Below are 22,163 nucleotides of genomic sequence, written 5' to 3'. Positions count from 1 at the left end.
GGAAAATCACGCAGACAGCAGGAATAATCGATCGAAATTGTTATGATTGATCAACGAGAACCCCTCATAGTATGCAGTCAGAGCGGACCATGTACCATTTACTATGGCGAAATGGCTCTATATCATGTGCAGACAGGGTGGACCACGTATCAATCATTTGTATATCGAATTTAAACAATGTCCAAGCGCCGAATTCAAACTAACAAAACTTTTTTCTTGAAGCTAATAGGTACCTTGTTGAAATGTGCTTGAACCCGTTAGTGTAAAATGCGCACATTCTGAATATATTAAAAAATAAACTTGGTCCACTCTGACTGGACGGATCAGTAAAAAATGCTGGTCTTCATTGTGATTGATAGCAAAACGTATATTTCAGAGTGCGATTTAGACTGTATCGATGACAATGAATTCGAATTTGACGTTTCTATTGACGAATACTGTCTAATATGATTGAAAATGGGAAGTTCATGCTACAACATGTGAGCCATGCAAATTCATTCATGGCTGTAATAGATGGCAGAGACTATTATGCTGAATGCAACTAAATTTTCCAATTCCAATCTCACACCTCTTCTCGCTCTAATTTTCATAACAGAATAGCACACTTTGAGTCACAACTGTTAATTGATTGAGGAATATTTCGAAATTGTTCAGTCATAGTGAACCAAATCATAAAAATTGCTTCATTTGGTTCAGTCAGAGTGGACCATGTATGTGTGTATTCATAGTAGACAGAAGCATCGGCAGAAAAGTCTGCATTTCCATGAATTATGTCCAAAGTAGTTACCAGAGATGCCAGAGTTATTCTTGTGTGAATCCGTAGATTTTCTTAAATCCACGAAAAATCACTAAACAAAAACATTGACCAAAACCTACATTTTTGTTCCTGTAGGAGGTTCAATCCAATTTTTTTTCCTCCATCACAATGTGTGATCTTCTATGAAAGTAATACTGTAGACAAGTTAACATATTTTCAAGTTTTATAAGTTTTTGTTTTTTGTTAGGTTATGTGAGGTTATGTACTTTTCGCACATAGTTGCTATCAACAGAATTTATTGCCTAATAAAGTTATACAAAATTGAATGAAATTGATAAATGGTGGCGAATAGACTAAGCTATCATTTGATGCCAGAACCCTATCATATGGTTGCTTTCCAAAGCCATGAAAAATTATTATAGTTGCTGTTCGATTTTTCGATCGTTTGGCCTAAAATGGGTTAATATATCTCGGAAATTTGGTTCGGGATGTCTAAAGTTGATATCAAAAAAACAACATGATGTCAAAACATATCAAATTAGTTTGAAAAAAAAAGCAAAAATGAAATAGAAAATATAACCGATATTTTAACTCGTACCCTTAACCTTATTTCCACTATTTAATATAAATGAGACGTAACTATGTATTTGATAAACATTAAATGGGAATTGAGTTAGAATTTTGATGAAATTTAGAAAATAAATTTTCAGTCAGTCACAACATTGAACAATGAAACAATAAAAGAAGTTTTGAAAAGTTTTCAGACTGTTTTTTTTCGAAATGTGTATTGTCTTAAAACCCAAACGATTCTCCATTGGTCCAGTCCATTTACAAGGAGTTGCATGGTAGTTTAGTGGCAAAACAAGGATCCAACAAAATTAAATAAAACAGGGAAAGCAATACCACGCCATCAGCCGGCCGCAGCCCCTAACCTCTCGGTTTTTTGACGTGGGACTACGTCTAACCGGAGTATATGGGGGGTAAAATGAAAACCTAAACACAGAGCATGCAGGAAAAAATGAAAGATTCCGAATGCTTATAACTCGAACATTTCTTACTGGATCGGGAAGATGTTTGCATCAATTGATAGGGAATATTTCTACGCTTCTATTGCAATTAATAAAATGTCGTTTTTCATTAGATAAACAAATGAATAACTGTAAAATGTTAAGCGTTGTCTAAACGCCCTAACTGCCTCGTTTTGATTGGCCCGATTTACGGATTCCCCAACACAGCCATCAAAACCAAGCAGCCTTGGGGAAATCTGCATTCCAAATACATAAAAGTATGGGGACTTTTGTTCTCACCGATATGTGTTCCCTAACACAGACTTCAAAACCAAGCAGCGTTTGAGGAATCGCATTGCAAATACATGAAAGTCGGGGGTATTTTTTTTCAGACTGTAATGTGTTTCCCTAACACAGACTTCAAATCCATGGAGCGTGGGGAAATTGGCATAGCAAATACATGTAAGTCGGGTGCATTTTTGTTCCGACTGAAATATGTTCCTGTAACATAGACTTCAAATTCATGGAGCGTGGGGAAATTGGCATTGCAAATACATGCAAGGGGGTATTTTTGTTTCGATTGAAATATGTTTCCCTAACACAGACTTTAAATACAAGGAGCGTAGGGAAATTGGCATTACAAACACATGTAAGTAGAGGGCATTTTTGTTCCGGCTGAAATGTGTTTCCCCAGCACATTGAATTCGGAATTTTTTTCATTCAATCAAAAATTTAATCAATACAAATAAATGATTGCTAAGCCAAGGTAGTCCCACGTCAATCTTGCGGTTATATCATAGATATAACCCACCCATTTTTTTTTGAAACCTTGTACATATGGTGGCAGCCACAAAAAATCACAATTTTCATTATCATATGACTAATTTTAATTACGAATGATTTTTCAGAAGGGTGTATGCAAAATCACTATTCTTTTGGAAAAAATCGCAACTCCAAATCAACATGTCCGATCAAAATATGATGAAGCTGCTGAGAAATCATTAAACTGTTCAGGAATATAAAATTTTTCAATACACTGTTGGAAAATTCTACTCAAAAATTGAATTTAATGTCAAAACCCTTTATATTTTAAAAGTCAGCGTTTGGAATATTTTACGAACATATTTTTATCTAGATATGTGCAAATGTAGTGAACGAAAATATAGGGAAGAAATAAAAAAAAATGTTTCTTTCTGTTTTTTCAAAGATTTTGTGGACTAACACAAGTGTTTGACTACTAAGTAAGTAGCAAATACAATTAACCTTATCAACCAGCTTTCATTTGTGCTCTATAACGTTTCTGTAGTATATTTCAATACAGAGATATTTTAGTTTGAATGAAAAATTTCCCCTTCGTGTTTGATAATGGATAATTTAATAAGTAGTGATCGCACAGCAAATTGAATGGTGGCTTTGAAAAATCCATTAAATTCTATACAAGGCTTATATGTTTTTTCGAAAAGAAATAATTCAATTTTTTGCATCGAGTTTAAAAAAGAGCCAAAACCAAGTGTTGTGTTTTACAAAATTATATGTAATCCTGCAAATATTGCAGTGAGTTATAATGTTTCCAAACAAATATTTAGCCTAGTGCATCCCCAGAATTCCTGTGACCGTTTGACATTTAGTAGTTTTTTTAACCGATCGATCAAAGATTTGATTATCGCATATTGTATCAGATGTACAAAGTGCCAAGCGTTCAATCAGAATGAACGATTCATAACTAGAGTTCATTCATTCATTCTGAGGATACACATAACATTTTGTACTTCTGTTACAATTTGTGATGAAGTGCTCCTCTAATTTTATAAAAACTTTGACCTATCGGCTAAAACCATGGCTAAAAGTACTAATTTAAAATGTTCACAGGAGTTTTGGGGACTGGTCCAAAAATTGACCATCAAAACTTACGGCAATATTTGCAAAATTACAGAATATTTTCTAAAACACTAAAAAAAACCTTTTGTTCGTGCCGAATTAATTTTAACATCCCGAGCAATTGCGATCCACAACAGCCAAGTGATATTGTGTACCTTTTTACTCACACTGTATTGCTTCGTCTGTTTCATATTGAGCGATGACGTAGAACGATCAAATTTCTCTGGAGAACAGGAGTTTCATTATTGCTACATGTGTTCGCGTTAAGTATGTTTAAATTCAAATCTGTTTTTTTCTGTAAAGTATCCGAAATTCAGAACGGTTGCGCGCGAACACCTGTTTTTGGTACTTATTCGAATTCGATGCAGAAAATTAAAAATAAGAACAACTCCACCTGTGAATGACGGATCTCTATAGTAGCATGTCCGAACAAGTACCTAAAACTGTTGATAATCAGAAAAAGGGGCCAAAGCCCCTAAAGACGTTGGTTGAGATAGATGTTATCAATGGTTATTATGCAAAGAAATGGATATATTCCTAATCACACCACTCACCACAGTGAATCCTGATTCTTACCTTACCCTACTAACAACTATGCCTTCCTTGATAACCGTTAGCGAACCACGCTATAGAGGCGACCATTCCGGCCTTAGGGCGGTGAATATTCATACTAACATTCCTTCCCTTCCCCTGATGATTGTAAGCAAGTATGGGCAAAATCGCATCGAAATTCGTTCAACAACACTCATTCTCAGATAAAACTCATCCTTCAATTCTCCGTTTATGCCTCACTTTATTTGAGACAGAAAACATTCACCTATCATCTTCTTCATTCTTTATTTCAAAGGAAAAATACTGTCTCGATTCCACTCATCTATTCTCAGAGAATTTTGCATTCCCTCATTTGCCTCTCGGAATGACGTTAGATGGTGAGAGAATCAAATTGGAAACTTTTGCTTGATCCAGCGAGTGTCTCTGTAAAATCATTCGTTTTTCACTCAAATAGCAACCATTGATCCTCGATCGCGGCAGTAAAATATAGGTAGATAGTCGAAATCGGGTTGTTTCCTGTGCACTATTGCAATGACATTTTTTTGTTTCTAGTATGAAACGATCTAAGTCAACGCAAAAGACCATATTAACGCAAGTTATTGGTGAGCGGGAAGGTAGATTCATGTGCACTTAATTCTGACAAGGGAAAGACTACAATGGAAAATAAAATCATACATACACGCAGATTCAGTCTATTTTGACTCACTCGTTGTTTTGTTTCGTGCGATCCTTCCAAAGGAGTATTCATTGATAGAATGTTGTTTTCCACTCTTTGTTGTTTTCCACTTTTGTTTTTCACTCTCAGTCCCGAATGAAGATGGACGTAGAGTGAAAAGTGATTCATCGTACAATCTCATGATTGCTTACTGCATTCTTTTCGCCATAATTATTTCAAGCAGATACAAGAGTAATTTATAACTAGGTGTGGAGAAATGAGCGGATGAACTTTTCCATACCTGATTGTAAGGATCTGGCCAACGTCGTTATTGACTATTTCACTCTCTACAAGGCCGTGTAAACTAGGCAACGAATCGACTCCAACTTCAGAGAACATAATCTTTACATGAGGTATAACACATATTTATTTTTAAAAAAAATTAACTATTGAAACAGTTGAAAAAATTGGTGACAATATAGTTGCCACAGCCCGTTAACCCCAAAAACACTGTCTTGTAAATTCACTTTATTGCGCCTTTGGTTATGCAAAAATCAAAACAATATTTCGAAATATTGTCTGTTTTTATATAGAGTTTCAAAATCTGAAAAAATCTGTTTTTTATATAGAGTTTCAAAGAAAAAAATTAAAATTTGAATTTTTCATCAAATACACCATTTATTTTTTTGGAAAAAACTGCATGTAAGATTACACAGTAGATCCTAAATAGTACGTTTACAGTGAAAAACTTTTCAACCAATTTGAACAGAATTTTCTGCCAGTGCTCTAAAATCGTGGATTTGTTACATAAAAATTACTCCCACATCCAGTGCAAGTGCAGCGAAAAGAATATATTTTGTTGGTGGCAATAAAAAGATTGAAGCTCGAATTAACGAAACTTACGCAATGATAATGGTTTGCCACTTTCAAGCGTCATTCGATGTGTTCTTTGTGCAATTTCGCTGGTGCAGGTCAATCCAAACGGAGAGCAACTACGAAGCGTACAGTCTAGGAATGGACGATCTTGGATCGATCTGTAGAAGATCGATCTTTTCGTCTCCGATTTCCGATTTTTTGGATCGATTCTTTGTACCTCAGAAAATCGTGAAAAGCGATCTTTTCTTTTCGATCTTTCCGATCTTTTTGATCGCAGGAAATTTTTTTGTGAACTTGGTTTTTTAGTGAACATTGATTTTGATCTCACCAAAAATAACCTGATGACAAATTTTATAAACATTGGATCCCTTTCGAGGTTGTTAAATTAGTGGTCACAAATTTAGGAGAATCAGATTTGTAAGTTTGGGCATTAAAAAACAAGTGCACAAGTGATATTTACACCACCACACTCTCACTAGACTGACAGTGAAAATTGTAACGAAATTGAATGGTGACATAAGGTCCAGCCGAAAGGTTTTTTTTCTAGAACTGGAACTACCACCAGGATTTTCAAATCCAAGACTATCACATACAAGACGTATGGCGCGGTTGGATTTTTTGGGATTGTTGTCAGCGAAGTTCAGCATGAATATCAGTTGATGAATTTTTAATGATAATTTTCAGTTAATTTATTTTATTTTATTATTCCATGACGGTATAAGATGCCCTCGAAAATATAATTTTTCTAAGCTTTCAAAATATTTCTTGTAACCCTCATGCTGAGAAAATAAAGATGGTATTTGAATAGAAATGTGAAATGTTTATGTGAATAAATTGGAAAGAAAGGTATGCGATTTTTCATAGATCGATTCAGCAAAGACCGATTCTTTGAAAATCGAGACCGTTTTGAAAATCGATCCGTTGAGATCGATCTTTTTCAAAAGATCTCCCAATCCTAGTACAGTCTACTCAAGCTCGATGCAAAAAATTGAAACATTTTTTTTCGTGAAAGCAACAACCTTGTACAGTATTATTTGGAGTTTTCAAAACTGCTTTTCGATTTGCGTTACAATCATTATTTATTGAATTATATATCATCAAACACAAAGTGATTTGTTTTTTCAATCAAACAAAAATAACAGTTCGGCTGAAAAGTTCATAAGGTTGACGTCTAGATGGCGCAAAAATCTATTTGACACACAAAGCACCATCTTTCAATAGATACGTGTCAAAATTTGACAGCAATCGGTCAATTGGTTCGTGATAACAATTTATTTATTTATTACAATAATCAACAGGCAGAATCTATGCCCTAATGATATTTAAATGGGTTAATATTCTCTTAAAATTACGTTTAATAGCTACCCTACATAAATTGAAATCAAAGCCCTCTGCAACTCTGTTGAACATTCTGAGCAGACCGGATATACTACCGTAGGTCGCGTAATTTGTTCGCCGGACCGGTATACGCAGCAAATTTTGGTTCCGCAGACTTCTTGGAGGCACCTGTAGTTGGAATGAACGGAGCAACGCCGGACACTCTGTTTTCGACGTCAGGACATCAGGCACTAGCATAGCACGGGCGACATTGCGGCGAACAGCTAAGGTGTCTAAATTGATTAGAAGGCATCTACTATCATAGCTGGGTAGCCGAAAAGGATCCCTCCCCGGCAAGCGTCGAAGAGAAAAGCGCACAAACCTGCGCTGTACAGCTTCAATTCTGTCGACACCATTTTGGTAGTAAGGACTCCAAACTTGACAGCCGTACTCAAGAGTCGAGCAGCGAGCAGTACAAAGACTTCAAGCAATATATGTCATTGAAATCTTTACCGATTCGAAACAAAAAGCCCAGACTTCTGGAAGCTTTGCACACAATATATGAAATGTGCTGCTGGAACGATAGTTTGCTGTCTAGAAGTACCCCTAGATCTTTGATACAGTTGGTTCTCTCGATGGAAGTATCCAAGAATTTATATTCGAACAAGATCGGTTCCTTTTTTCTTGAATAGGTGATAATAGCACATTTACTTGGGTTCACCTTCATGCAATTAGCAATACACCATTCGGCAAAACTATCCAGCTGTTGCTGAAGTAGGCAGGCATCGGCAGTAGAGTTGATTATAAAATAAATTTTCACATCGTCGGCGAATGACAAGCGCGGAAGGTTCAGCTTAAAATTGACGTCATTGAAGTACAAGAGGAAAATCAACGGCCCCAGGTGGCTGCCTTGAGGAATCCCAGATGGCGCGTCGAATTTGCGCGAGAAATGATCACCAATTTTTACTACTAGCTGGCGACCGATTAGGTATGACCGCAGCCAACTGTGAGTTACAGCATTGAAAGTGAAGCTTGGGCTTCGAATTGCTTCCGCTTCCACCGGATTCTCCAGATATGGCCCCCAGCGACTATTTTCTGTTCACAGACCAGAAGAGAATGCTCGCTGGCAAGAAATTTAAGACCGATGATGAAGTGATTACCGAAACTAAGGCCCTCTTTTGAGGAAAAACAAAAAATACGGGTGGGTAATGTCGGGGACATAACCGGAGTGACGTAGGACTATATAAAGGGGACAGCTTTTGCTAAATATATATTTTAAATATATTGTTTTATTTCCTTCTCCTACGTGAATACCTACCTATCTAACTGAAAAATGGATTAGTTCACTGTTTACTCTTTATGAACATGTTGGAGGTTCTGAAAAGAACCTTTGATGTTGGGTTTTTGCGTTTTATTTACAAACTTTCTCAATTTTTTCTCACTATCTTATAGTTGCTTCTTGATATTTTTCTGAAGGCTTTGTACTTATTAAATGTTCAACGTCGGGCATCTTTTGGCGTATGCACATATCGTACAATCAAAATGATGGCTATGATAGGGAATGCATAGTGGTCCTCAGCTCATTCACTATCATATATTTCACTATTGAGCACATTACCGTATCTTAAACTGTGGTTTCGGAGACGAATGAATTGTAAGATTTGTAGTCTCCGCAAACAATGTAAACAAAAATGAAAAAGAACTGAGGTTTTGGAGACGAACTCCACGATCTGTCGATATATAGACGACGCTATAAGCGTTCTGAAAAACCAACAGTGAATACAGGGACGGATGACCTTCGGATAAAAGTCCTTTAGAATAAGAACAGAGCAGCAGGAAATACATAGCTCATCATGTTGCTCCTTAGTTATGTTTCTATACAATGCAGATGTAACGTCAGTCAGTCAGTCAGTCAACATCAGTTATCAACCAAAGAAAGCAGCTCTTGCTACCGAGAAAATTAGTGAATGCCATCCTGCATACAATGTGTTGTAATTTGAAGCCACTTTCAATTCGGGAACCATGCATGGGTCTATGAAAGCTGAATGATCAATTTAAAAGACCCTAACCACCAATAAGTTCAAAAACAAGCATAAACAAAATAAATCAGTTCATATTATATGTCATATTATGTCACTTTAGAATGCATTGGTATTGTGAATAACTTTTAATAACTCTTCTTCAAAAGGTTTAATGGCCCTGAAAAGCGCTGTGTTTTACGGTGGCTGGTTTTGTCACCAAAGCAGTCTGTATAAACAAACTTGTTCCTTCTTCTACCTGCTGCCGTTATGCGATTGCGTTTGCCACTCGCTGCAACTGTCTGTTGTTGTCTTGATGTCCACCGAATCGAATGTGTTCTGAATGCGGGTTTTCTTATCGTCGCGAGCAGCTTTGCCAGCCAACTCGATCACTTCAGCGGCCGAAACTATATAACGCCGGCTAGGTGGACTGGTGCACTGGCCAAACGCTCTCGGCCTTTCCCTTCACTTTTCCTCCTTTGTCATGTCCAGACATGGCTGCTCGTGTTGGTTTGTTGATGTGATGTGATGCGAAACGATGTGGTGTACGGTTTCGATGAGAATGATCGTTACGGAAGGAAGGAAGGAAGGTATTGTATTATAGAGACTTTAAACTTTTGCAGTTCATTCGTCTCTAGCCTTGAGAAAGGTCCTTTGAAAACTCTACTCTACTCTACTCCAGCGCTACCACCTCCGCCCTCTTGCCTTGAGAAAGGCACTCGATCCCTCGCCGTCCAGCTCGTCCAGCAACGATGTTGTCCAGTCGGTGTCCACACAAAGAATGATCGTTACGGCAGCGGAGCGGGGATTTTTAAGCTGACTGGCTGGCTCGAGAATTACGTATGTGTGAGACTGCGACCAATGTTTCGTTTATTTTTTTTCTTTTTTCTTTGCAATCGTGCTTCATTCTATTTCGCTGCTGCTCTGGTTACCCGTTTTGGTCGGTACGATTTGAGGAGCACAAAATGGACCAATAAAAAATGGGCACATAGTGGATTTGGACAATGCTTGATATTTCACAATTATTCAATTGTTTATCTCAAGGAAAATGAAATGTTATTCGTTGTGATAGATGCGTAGATATAATTCCTATCAATTGACGCAAAAACCTTTGCGATCTATTGAGAAATGCTCGAGTTATAAGCGTTCCAAATCTTGCATTTTTTCCTACTTGTTCAATGCCTAGATTTTCATTTCACCCCCTATATCTTCTGGTTAGACGTAGTCCTACGTCAAAAAGTACTATAAAAATGGTATCGAAAAGTTGCAAGATCGCTATAATCGCTGTATCGCCTTCGAAGGCGATTATGTTGAATAATGAAATTGAATTTTGCAAAAAAAAATAGTTTTACTGTGTAATCTTATAAACTTTTCAGGCGAACTTTTACCAATAGTAAATGTCAAGATAGCTGTTTCATGCAACTTCACCTTGATGCAATATCTGAGATATTTAGAACCCAGAAGAGTGTTATCTCTGTGGTTCTGCTCGAGGATTTCAATCAATCACACCTGGTTTTGTTAGAAACAAGTAGTGGTTATGCGTCTATCGATCTGCTGCAGTCATACATCAATGTGGCCAGCCAAGTATAGTAGTAGATTATAAATTGCTCGGTTCGAATTTATTCTGGTTGTAGTTCAAGTTATACATTTTATAAAAAGAATTTCTGTTTCGGTCATATGACCACAACGAGCCCTATTACAGCGATCGATCCGTTGGACCCAATTTTCCACTACTCGGCAACATATTTCTACCGGAATGTTGTGAATTTCGCGTTGGATGTTCAGCTCTACTAAAGTTGCTGGCTTGTTAGCATGGACCAGTGACTTGACATAACCCCATTAAAAAAACCAATGGCGTCAAATCACATGGACGAGGCGGTCAATCGACACATCCATTTCTCTAAATAACACGTTCACCTATCTTTGATTTCTAAATTTTTTCAATAAATCCATTGTAATGTGCGCTGCGTGGCAAGTGACGCCGTCTTGTTGAAACCTCATATCATTGGCCGAAAATAGTCTTCCAACATGACACGATAGCGCTCTCCATTGACGGTATGATGACGGTCGTACAACTTGATCTTGTAATGATGTAGCCCAAGATCTTTTCGCAAAACACGCCATAAGGAGCTTTGGGAGATGCCCAATTCTTGAGAACGCCTTGCAATTGACTGTTTTGGGTCATTTTCGTTCACACGAAGACACGAAGGATGCCAATGAAAATAGTTATCTCGATTGTTCATTCGGAACTGTTGATTTGCACAATAATATACCCTATGCAAAATATTAGCTCATTTATATGTGCTGTAGATGTTCAAATTTGAGTTTTTTGAAAATCGATCACCGGAAATCGGAGTTTCTAAATTTTTGTTGATGCCAATTGTCTTAAAATTGCATGAAACTTCGAGATTTACAGTTATCTCAAAAGGTTTTTTTTTGTCAAAAATCGACCTTTCAACCGAAAAAAGACCTAGTGCCAAAAAAAAAAATTCAAAATGCTATTTTTTCGAATGAGCTAATATTTTGTACAGGGTATATTATCGAGCAAATCAATATTTCGCAGCAAGTTTCGAATGAAAATTCGAGATAACTTTTTATATTAGTACCCAAAACTATACGTTTCGTCTCGTATTCCGAAAAAAAACTAACAACTGACAAAAACAATTTTGTTTTAAGATTTTGAAAAATTAGAAGACATTTGAATAAAAAAATTTTTTTTCGAAAACCCCGATTTCCTTTACTCCCCTTGGGTGATTTTTCGATTTTCAAAAAACTCAAATTTGACCGCCTTGCGCCACTCTCCCTTAAGTCCGATTGAGCTGGTGAGGTAGTGAACATTTTTTATGGGGTAACTTTTTGAAATTAGAGATAATCATTTTCATCTACTACTAATGTTCTAATACTAATGTTCACATCACCAATGATTTAGTAGCTTCTGTTACCAAGGATTTTTCTGGGTGTAGAAATTTAAAAATTTTATCAAAAATTTCCAAAAAGAAAATAAATTTAAAATTTATATGACAACTTTCCGTAAAGAAGATTGTGCCATCTCTGTATCAAACAGACATCTGTGAATGGCTTTTGTACGATTTCTATCCCAATTTCAACATACCATAACAAACTTACACGTTCCATATCATGCTATACATACATACATTGCCTTTTTACCATTTCTTCGTAAGCCAGCCGATGACACATTGACTTCTTACCCATCGATTTACAACCAGTACAATTTCCCCTCAATTAGCTCAACCAATTGTATTCAGAACCTAAATGCAATTACAGTCCTATAATGAATAGACCTATCAGATGTGTGAACGTGCGAAACCTTGCTCGTACTCAGTCGCACAGAGTTTGTGTGCATCAATTCTCCATGATTAGATAAGATAAACCGCAATCACACAACATAAAATGGACCGATGAATGCCTGAGTTCATTCCATTGAGTTTGTTTCTGAAGAGGTTTAGTCGGCAATCAAGTTTACAGAACGATGCTCTTTCGAAGTTGCAGCAGAAAATTTTCCTTATCGTAGCTATTTTGCCCGACTGAGGTTAGTTTTCCATTCCTCCTTCCAACATCCAAGGCAGTTTCCCACCGGTAGGGATTGTGAGTGTGTGTAAACCAGAGGTAACGATTAGAAGTAGCAGCAAGCAGCCGGAAGGCGCATTCCGACTGTTCAGTTCATATATCAAACTTAAACATACATCCACCCATCGTCTACACTCCGGTGCTTTACACCTTATCGGGGAGATACTCCCGGTGCATTTCCATTGAACATCGAACAAGTTGGAGCTTGTTTATTTACGGACGTGTGTATGTGGCTGGGAAGTGATTTTGTTCAACGTCTGTGTGCCAATATTAGTCACCACAAATAAGTAAATGCTCCCCGATACAAAGATCCTCCCCAAGCGGGTGGTTATATCTGACCGGTCTGTACTGCTGTGGCTCGCTGCTCATCGGAAGGTTCATTCCATTCCAGTGGGGAGATGATTTTCCTGTAAACGAAAAGCTGCTTCTAGCTTCTATCTCGCCTAGCATTAGCCATCGGTCGTCGCCGATCCTGCGGAGTGTTGCGGAGTGTTCGGAGAAACTTTCGTTCTTGGTAAAATATCCGCACGCAGCAACATATTCAATGCACACGTTGATGTTGATGATGATGTGGTTTTCCTGCCAGCAGATAGCGCAAATACATTGAGTAGTGTTGTTTCGATTGTTGCTAATGGGAACTAGTTTTAGATACAACGAGTACGAGTTATGCCTCGTGTTGAATGTATTTTGCATGATTTATTTTTGTTTGAGCGAGTTTGTGTACCGGTTCTTAGACTTTTGAAACTCCAAGTCTTCAGACCCTAGATCTTAGTTTTGGGTTTATGTGAAGTGTCCCAGATTGCAATGCCATCAATTTGTGTTGAACAATCATCCGTCTAGTCATCTGCAGATTTTTCTGGTTATTGGGATCCTAGGTCTTCACATCCCCTTCTCGTCTAGGAAATCAAGCGAAAAAAAAGCATCATTAACACCGTTTCATTTCTAATGGAATCCGTTTGATTACTTTTCAGCTTATTCATCCTATCTGTACAGAAGAGTCGTACATCGGACATAGTTCCCACAGGCTCTTTACAGCGTGAAACCGAAACACACGGAATAGAACGATGTCGAACGAGATTTTAAACATCGTTGTGGTTGGGGATGGCGCCGTTGGTAAAACTTGTCTGCTACATGCGTACACAGATGAATCATTCCAGAACTTCTACCAGCCAACAATGTGAGTAAAAACTTAAATCGACCCAAGAACCCTTAACTTATCATTAACTGGTAGACGAAGCGTTTACAATTAATAGTCTTGTAACGATGAGCGGACAGCAGGTAAATAACTAATGTGCTGAAAGGTGGAAATGTAAATGATTATTCTTGGTTTACCGGTTCCATATTTGAATTGTGTTGAATTGTTATACAGACTCTACAATATTGATTCAATTGCTCTACAATATTATCAATTCATTGGTTGTTTCCCCCTCCCCCCCCCCGTTCACTAGATATGATAAGGAATCGTTCGAAATAACTTTAGACGATCAGCGCTATACAATACAACTTCACGATACTGCAGGGCAAGAGGATTATGATAGAATCCGGCAGCAGTTTTATAAACGGGTAAGTACTTGAATAGTACACACACAACAATGTCGCTCGCATCCAAAATTATTCACAGCGCTCACAAAGTTTGATTCATTGACAGACAACATTTTTCAGGTTATCCCAGACTTTTTGGAACGTTTCCTGATATCCTGAGAAATATTCAACTATGCCTGATTTTACTGAACAGATCCTGATTTTTCCTAATTTTCTTTACTTTTACTTTATCAAAATAAAAATTGTCCGTAATCATTATACTGGGACCCTAGTCAAATCATTAACAGATACAGTTTTTTGTATAATACTTCGCACAATTTTCGAAAGAATGTGTTTCTCTATTACGTAGAATGCATATTCGATACGGAAAAGTAAATTTTCACTCATAATTTTTATGTTTTACTAGCTGACCCGGCAAACGTTGTTCAGCCATATAATTCATTTCTAGAGAATAGTTTGGTTGGTAAAAATAACGAATATATTTCAGAAGAATTTGTAACATACAAAGCTCAGATCTGTAAAATTGATCTGAATGATGATTTTCACTGCGAAACATACAGATTCGCAACTCTTTATTACGATTTTTTTTATTTTCAACTAGCTGACCCGGCAAAGCTCGTCCCGTCCAAAATTTCATTTTTCGTAATCACATTCATGTTTTCTTACTAAGCGCACGTTCATGGGTCCAATCGCAAAACTGTTCATTGATTTATCTTCTAATCTACCCTCCTGGAACCAAATTTGGTTCCTTTTGCTTGATTAGTTCTTGAGTTATGCAGAAATTTATGCATCACTAGGAATTCTATAGTAAAAGGTAATTTTAAATGGTAGATTAGAAAATCAATCAATGAACAGTTCTGCGAGTGGACCTATGAACGTGCGCTTAGTAAAAAAAACGCGAATGTGATAACGAAAAATAAGTTTTGGGTGGGACGAAGTTTGCCGGATCAGCTAGTGATAGAATAAAGACAGCCCTAAATCGGACAATTCCTTTCTCGAGTTTTGCTCTTATCAGCACATTCGGAGATCCATTTTTATTTATATAGATAGTAAAAGATAATAAAAAAATTCAATTGTCCTGTTTGGTTGAAATATGTGTATTATTTCTACGGGACCCCCTCTCCATTTCAGAGGAGGGAGGGGTGTCATACCACCATAGAAACATTTCTCATATTCAAAAACCTCCATATGCCTAATTTGGTTTTATTTGCTTGATTAATTCTCGAGTAATGCAGAAATTGTGTTTCACTTGTATGGCAGCCCCCCCTTAGAGAGGAGGGAGGAGTATCTAACCACCATAGAAACATTTATTGCATCCTAAAACCTCAACATGCCAAATTTTATTTAGTTTGCTTGATTAATTCTCTAGTAATGCAGAAATTTGTGTTTCATTTGTATGTATGTTTCTGTTGCAGTCTTTTTCTGCGACGATTTATTCCGAGGACCATAATGACGGAAATTGGAAATCGACAAAAATGTTAAAGAATACCATTTGTCACAAAACAAGCGTTGCTCAAACGTTTGAAATTGGTTAACATGGCAATTGAAATCCGATTCATTGTCAAACGAAAAGCTATTTCTTCTCATTTGAATGAGATGAATGTATTGGGTCAAACAAAAACAAATAATTCATTTTCACGACCCCAGCTCTCCGCAGTGAAGCGCGATATCGGTTTACTCACTGTCATACACGTAAGGCATGAACAGAGCAAGCGATATAAGATCATTTTCAAATGTCCCCTTACTTATGTGCTAATGTTACATTCTCACAGTAATGTGAGAAATGGAAGAATGAAAGAAACAAAAAATTGGTGGGTTATATCTATGATAGAACCGCAAGGTTGACGTGGGACTACCGTTGACTTAGTAATCATTTGTTTGTATTGATTGAATGAAACAATTTTCGAATTCAATTGAATTCAACATATTTGCTATGTAAGAATTTGGACAAACGCCATGTAATGTAAGGCACCTAGGTTCTGATGGCTGTGTTAGGGAATCCATCTCGGTGGAAACAAAAGTTCCCCCAACTTACTTGTATTTGCAATGCCGATTTCCCCCAAGCACCCCAAGCATCGAGCCAATCAAAACGTAGCGTTCTGTGCATACCAGAAACATTTCTTAGCAATTGACGCAAACATCTTTCCGATCAGTCAAAATTCTGTTGTTTCTCTCAATCTTTCTGAATTTCTCTCCAAAAAATCATCGGGTGTCAATTGAGTCTCGGTCACTGCTTCAAAAAATAAATCTAAAAGAACAGCATGACTAGCGGCATGAATAAATAAATGAACTGAAGTTCAATCGTATGGAAGGAAAACAGTTAGAAGAGATAGGTATGTAACTCTTCGCTGCTGCTGAGGTAAAATATGTTGATTCTTCTTCTTCTTCAATGGCACTAACGTTCCTAGAGGAACTTCGCCGTTTCAACGTAGTATTACTTGCGTCATTTTTATTAGTACTTAGTTGAGATTTCTATGCCAAATAACACGCCTTGAATGCATTCTGAATGGCAAGCTCTAGAATTAGAGGCGAATGAACTGCAAAGTTTAAAGCCTCTTAAAAACAAAGAAAGAAGAAGAAGCTCTAGAATACGCGTGATCACAGTGCAAGTCGGAGGAAATTTCTTTGACGAAAAATTCCCCCGACCAGAACGGGAATCGAACCCGAACACCCGGCATGTTAGTTATGACGCTAACCACTCGGCCACGGGAGCACAAAATATGTTGATGTTGCTGCTATAAAGGGTGTGTCACATCAAATTGCATCACGGAAAAAACGCTGTAGAAATTTAATTTTTAGGAATTATATCTTCAGCTTTCGCTTATAATCAGATAAGAGTGTATAGATCACGTTGGCCATGCTTCACTGTCAATTTTTCGTAAATTTGGAAAAATGTCGTCGAACGAAAAAGAGCGTCGTGAATTAATCCTGTGCACTCATTTCGAGAATCCGGAGTTGTCACATCGGGACATCGGTAAGATGCTGGGAATCGTCCAATCCACGGTCAGCAGAGTACTAAATCGATACTTCGAGAACCTAACCATCGACCGGAAGGTGAAGAACGGCAAAAATGGATGCTCCGTCAGTGAAAAAGATCACAAGCGCGTAGTTAAGCAGTTCAGACGTGATCCGAGAAGTTCGGTCCGGGATGTCGCCAATAAGCTGAATTTGTCAAGTTCATTCGTCCAGCGGACCAAGCAGCGGGAGGGCCTGCGTACATACAAGGTTCAGAAGGCTCCTAACCGCGACGAAAGGCAAAACATGGTGGGGAAGACGCGAGCCCGGAAGCTGTACACCGAAATGCTGACGAAGCCGCATTGCCTGGTAACGGACGACGAAACCTACGTCAAAGCGGACTTTCGTCAGCTGCCGGGCCTGTTGTTCTTCTCCGCAGAGGACAAATTCAGCGTTCCGGAGGAGATTCGCAAACAGAAACTATCCAAGTTTGCCAAAAAGTACATGGTGTGGCAAGCGATCTGCTCTTGCGGAAAGCGGAGCGCCCCCTTCGTGATGACCGGCACGGTAAACGGGCAGGTCTACCTTAAGGAGTGCCTACAGAAGCGCTTACTACCACTATTGAAGCAGCACGAGGGCCCGACCATCTTCTGGCCGGATCTCGCTTCGTGCCACTATTCAAAGGACGTGTTTGAGTGGTACGAAGCCAACGGGGTCACCTTCGTGCCAAAGGAAATGAACCCGCCCAACGCGCCGGAGCTTCGCCCAATAGAGAAATATTGGGCGATTATGAAGCAGGCCCTCCGGAAGAACCCAAAAGTTGTCAAATCGGAGGCGGACTTCAAGAGAAAATGGATCTCTGTTCAAAAAAAACTACAACCTGACGTTGTACAGAACCTTATGGACGGGGTAAAGAGGAGGGTGCGAGCATACGGGCTTGGGCTCGAAGTATGAATAAAAAGAAAATGCCAAAAGTTGTTTAATAGTTTTTATTTTACTGTCTAAAATTTTCAAAAGGATCGGTCTACTGGGCGAATGTCTACAGCGTTTTTTCCGTGATGCAATTTAATGTGACACACCCTTTAATACAGCTCTACTTGAAGCAGACTGCTTCCCGGCTAGAAAATGAATTTACATTTATTTGCACTGACCGGCCGGAGAATCACACAGGCCTGTAATGCTTCTTTTCGGGCTCCCATTGTATTGACCAAAACTGTTGTATATACCAGCAAAAAGTACTATATCTGACCAAGCATCCTGCTACAAACATTATCACGCATACGGTATATTTACACTGTTTTGAAGAGTCACGTGGTGGCCCTGGCCAAACAACAACCGTTCTGCTTCCAATAAGACAATAAGACACCATCTCATCAGTCAAAAGCTACTGATGACGAATTTTATTTCATCGTAAGAGTGGTGAACTTTTAAGGGAAAGTGAGTCAAAGCATATGTATTACAGATCCCCGTCACTCTTGTCGAATCGGCCGAAACTGAAAATAATGTTCATTTATTTAACTGAACACTAATCTTGTAATAAAAACCGAGAAATAAACCAAGCTGACAATAAACTCCGAAGACAACAACAGCGTTACAAATTCTCAATCGCTCCAATCTGTCAAAGTAATGAAAGTAAAAACCCATAATTGCATCACCAAACCGGAGTTTAGATGAATCGACTGCTTCATCTTGGCTTATCGGAAGACTTCCTTAAAGCGGCAAGCAGCTGAAAGCATTGCTTTAATTATTTCGTCCATTTTATTGTCCCCAGGCCCATTGTTTCCTGCTCTGCTACAGTATTAACAACCGCATTTCGTTCGAGAATATTACTGCTAAATGGGTACCGGAGATAACGGCTACGCAACGGGTCCCAATCGTCTTAATAGGTACGTGTTTGTGTGCCCCGTAGCGATGGTGTATTCTTATGTGTGTGTGTGTGTGTGAGTGTATCCATATAATAACCATTAGATACGCAACTTTCCCACTTAACTAATTGTCGATTTTATTGCTTCAGCCACCAAGCTGGATCTGCGCCGGGGAACCAGCAACGAAGTGTCCACGGGGGAGGGGCAGCGAATGGCCACTAAAATTAACGCAAATTCCTTCGTGGAATGTTCAGCGAAAGATGACATCAACGTGAAACTGGCAGTGGAGCAAGCGGTGCGGGCGTGTTTTGAGAACGTGGCGGAATCAGAGCCGGAGAACGATTGCTGTGGTTTGTGTGGGCTGTTCAGTTCTTTTTAAGATTCTAGGCAGAACGAAAAGTTGCTTTTGTATGTATATACAATTCATCAGAGTACTTTAATATCGAAAGTTTTATTTAACACTAATAATCTTAAGACTCGTTAAGAACACATTCGTTGGTAAAGTAATGTATGGAGGTACATTGTTAGTTCAGGATTAATTCATATGCTCCACTGGTTTTATGAGACACCCAACGTTTTGTAACTGTCATTTTAGTTAAAACAAAAATAAACTAACCTCAGCTGTCTTCCATCAATGAAATTTGTTTGGCTGTCCCTACCTGAAGATCCTAAACCGCTCAAAATGCAAATCAAGCATCTCGTTCGAGCTCACCAAGGACAACAACGACCAATGGGAATATATTTTATTTCGGTTATCCTCGCCCTAATTGCGCTATCAATCTCGATCCTATCTGTGCACAGTGTAATATTTTGCAAAATCTGATAAGCTATTCCGTATGTGTCGCCAGTGAATAAAATAAAATATAAACTTTGTCCCGAAACGAATGAACCTCAAGAGAAAACTACAATTGGAAGCCGTTTCAGGCAAATCATCATAAGAAAGCAGCCCCTCATCTCTTCACCACGGTCGGCAGTAAAAGAAAGTGGAAGAAGGAAAAATGATTTAAATTAAGAATGTAATTTACATACGACAGATACAATCCTCGAATGAACAAAGTATAATGAAATGGAAGTAATTTGAATGCGAAATTAGCCAAGTGCTGCATATTCTGGGTTCGTTTAGGCAACTCTCTTCCTCTACTAAAATAAATACGCAAACTCCCCTTTCCCCTCATAGGAACAACAGTAAACAAAGCATCGTTTGTTCAGTAACCTCCTCGTAATCCCAACCTGCGCTTATAGTGTAAGAATTCAGTACCGCTTTGCCTCACATAACTTAAACTATCGGTCACTCACATGTATATGTTTGTTTCTCAGACACATTTTCTACTAAAATCTCAACAAGTCCACCCGTCTGTTCCCGTGGCAGAGGAGTATGTATATAGGTTATGTTTTACCTACTGATGACGGAGTCGCAGCAATTCACAGCTGACGCCGATGGATTCGTTTCTGGGGTGACATCAGGGTGCTGTCACCGTAGATCGGTGATCCCGATCCCGGGCTTCCGCTGGAGCTAGCATTGAAATCCGAAGGTGACAGTGGGGTCGTGTTGTGACTTAGATTGCCTGGAAGAAAGCGTAAAATGGGAACTGTTAGACATGTACATGATGGCATTGATTCTTTGAGTTTTCAGACATATACAGTATTGAAATGTTTGAAAAATGAAGTTTAAGTATGTTTCGCAATGTGTAATTAAATAGTTTTGCAGTAAATATAATTACAGTTTAAAAAAAGTTTTGAAGATTATAGAGATTTTTCTTTGATGAAGGTGAAAAATATAAACCAGCAGCAGAAAACGTTTATGGTGTTTAGGAATAGGAATAGGAATAGGAATAGGAATAGGAATAGGAATAGGAATAGGAATAGGAATAGGAATAGGAATAGGAATAGGAATAGGAATAGGAATAGGAATAGGAATAGGAATAGGAATAGGAATAGGAATAGGAATAGGAATAGGAATAGGAATAGGAATAGGAATAGGAATAGGAATAGGAATAGGAATAGGAATAGGAATAGGAATAGGAATAGGAATAGGAATAGGAATAGGAATAGGAATAGGAATAGGAATAGGAATAGGAATAGGAATAGGAATAGGAATAGGAATAGGAATAGGAATAGGAATAGGAATAGATTTCGACCTATTTTCAGAGCACTTTACTACTCATATGTAGGTTTTTTGATAGTTGATTCACCGTGAGCCTTCTGTGACAATTTCAAAAATTCACCACTTTATCATTAAAAATGGAAAAAGATAGGAAAATTTTAAAATTAAAATGCTCATGCAAAGAATATTCTGAAAGAATATTGTAAAATTAAATGATTAAATTTAAAAGTGTAAAATTGAAGTAGGAAAATCTGAAAATGAAAAAAAATTAAAGTGTATCAATGAAGAAATTGAAACATGACAAAAGCGGAGAAATCAAAACAAAAAAAATTAAAATTTAAAATATGGACATAGAAAAAAGAAAAAGAAAAAAAAACTATATATAAAGGCGAAATAATGAAAACATAAAAATAAAAAATAGAAACATGAAAAAATGAAAAAAAAATGGATTGAAACAAGAGAAAAATGGAAAATAAAAACGTAAGCATAAAAAAATTAAAGATGTAAAATCGAAAAAAGGAAAATGATAAAAAGTAAAAATAGAAGCAAAAAATGAAAACATGAAAAACAAAAAAAAAATTAAAACAGATAAGGAAGATTTTAAAATTCAAAAATTTTAAAATTCAAAAATTCAATTTTTTTTTTTTTTTTCAATTTAAATATTGAAAAAAAAATTGAAGTTTAAAAAAAATAAATGTTTAGAAATTTTAAAAATTGAAAATACAAAAATTCCAAATTTTAGAAATTTAGAAATTTTTAAATCAAAAAATTTAAAAATATATGAAAATTTTAAATTTTATAAACTTAAAAATTCAAATATTTGAAAATTTAAAAATTTAAAACTTTAAAAGTTTAAAAGTTTAAAAATTTAAAAATTTAAAAGTTTAAAAATTTAAAAATTCAAAATTCAAAAATTTGAAAATTTGAAAATTTAAAAATTTAAAAATTTAAAAATTTAAAAGATCAAAAATATTTTAAAATTTAAATATTTGAAAATATTTTAATAAAATTTCAATTCAGTCAACTCTTCCTAACTCAATATTCTGTAT

General features: G+C 37.2%; 2 protein-coding genes across 4 annotated transcripts in view; one reads left to right on the top strand and one right to left on the bottom strand.

Annotated features, from left to right (window-relative positions):
• The first annotated feature begins 12,476 nt into the window (after window positions 1-12,476).
• Window positions 12,477-19,890, top strand: LOC129781845 (ras-like GTP-binding protein RhoL). Of its 3 annotated transcripts, none has more exons than XM_055789381.1 (5): window positions 12,477-12,610; window positions 13,620-13,825; window positions 14,097-14,211; window positions 18,917-19,031; window positions 19,160-19,889. In XM_055789381.1, exons 2-5 carry the CDS (start codon window positions 13,713-13,715, stop codon window positions 19,387-19,389), a joined length of 573 nt encoding a protein of 190 aa, XP_055645356.1. In that variant the 5' UTR covers window positions 12,477-12,610; window positions 13,620-13,712; the 3' UTR covers window positions 19,390-19,889. The 3 variants fall into 3 exon arrangements, with proteins under 3 accessions (XP_055645356.1, XP_055645357.1, XP_055645355.1); XM_055789382.1 differs by having other exon boundaries at window positions 12,549-12,687; window positions 19,160-19,890; XM_055789380.1 differs by lacking the exon at window positions 12,477-12,610 and adding an exon at window positions 12,738-13,162 and having other exon boundaries at window positions 19,160-19,890.
• LOC129781844 (nuclear pore membrane glycoprotein 210) overlaps window positions 19,425-22,163 on the bottom strand; it is a 40,094-nt gene continuing 37,355 nt past the window's right edge. The window contains exon 9 of the mRNA XM_055789379.1: window positions 19,425-20,575. Coding sequence (XP_055645354.1) covers window positions 20,433-20,575 — 143 coding nt within the window. The 3' untranslated portion in view covers window positions 19,425-20,432. The remainder of the gene's footprint in view (window positions 20,576-22,163) is intronic.

This window comes from Toxorhynchites rutilus, unplaced genomic scaffold, assembly GCF_029784135.1.
Source record: "Toxorhynchites rutilus septentrionalis strain SRP unplaced genomic scaffold, ASM2978413v1 HiC_scaffold_23, whole genome shotgun sequence".
Lineage (NCBI taxonomy): Eukaryota > Metazoa > Arthropoda > Insecta > Diptera > Culicidae > Toxorhynchites > Toxorhynchites rutilus.
This window is presented reverse-complemented; position numbering and strand designations above follow the sequence as displayed.

Bases quoted from the DNA above. Each gene is read 5' to 3' on its own strand.
- LOC129781845 (XM_055789382.1), top strand. From the start codon at position 13,713: ATGTCGAACGAGATTTTAAACATCGTTGTGGTTGGGGATGGCGCCGTT. The intron at 13,826-14,096 runs GTGAGTAAAAAC...CCCGTTCACTAG, and splicing joins AACTTCTACCAGCCAACAAT to ATATGATAAGGAATCGTTCG. The intron at 14,212-18,916 runs GTAAGTACTTGA...TATTGTCCCCAG, and splicing joins GGCAGCAGTTTTATAAACGG to GCCCATTGTTTCCTGCTCTG.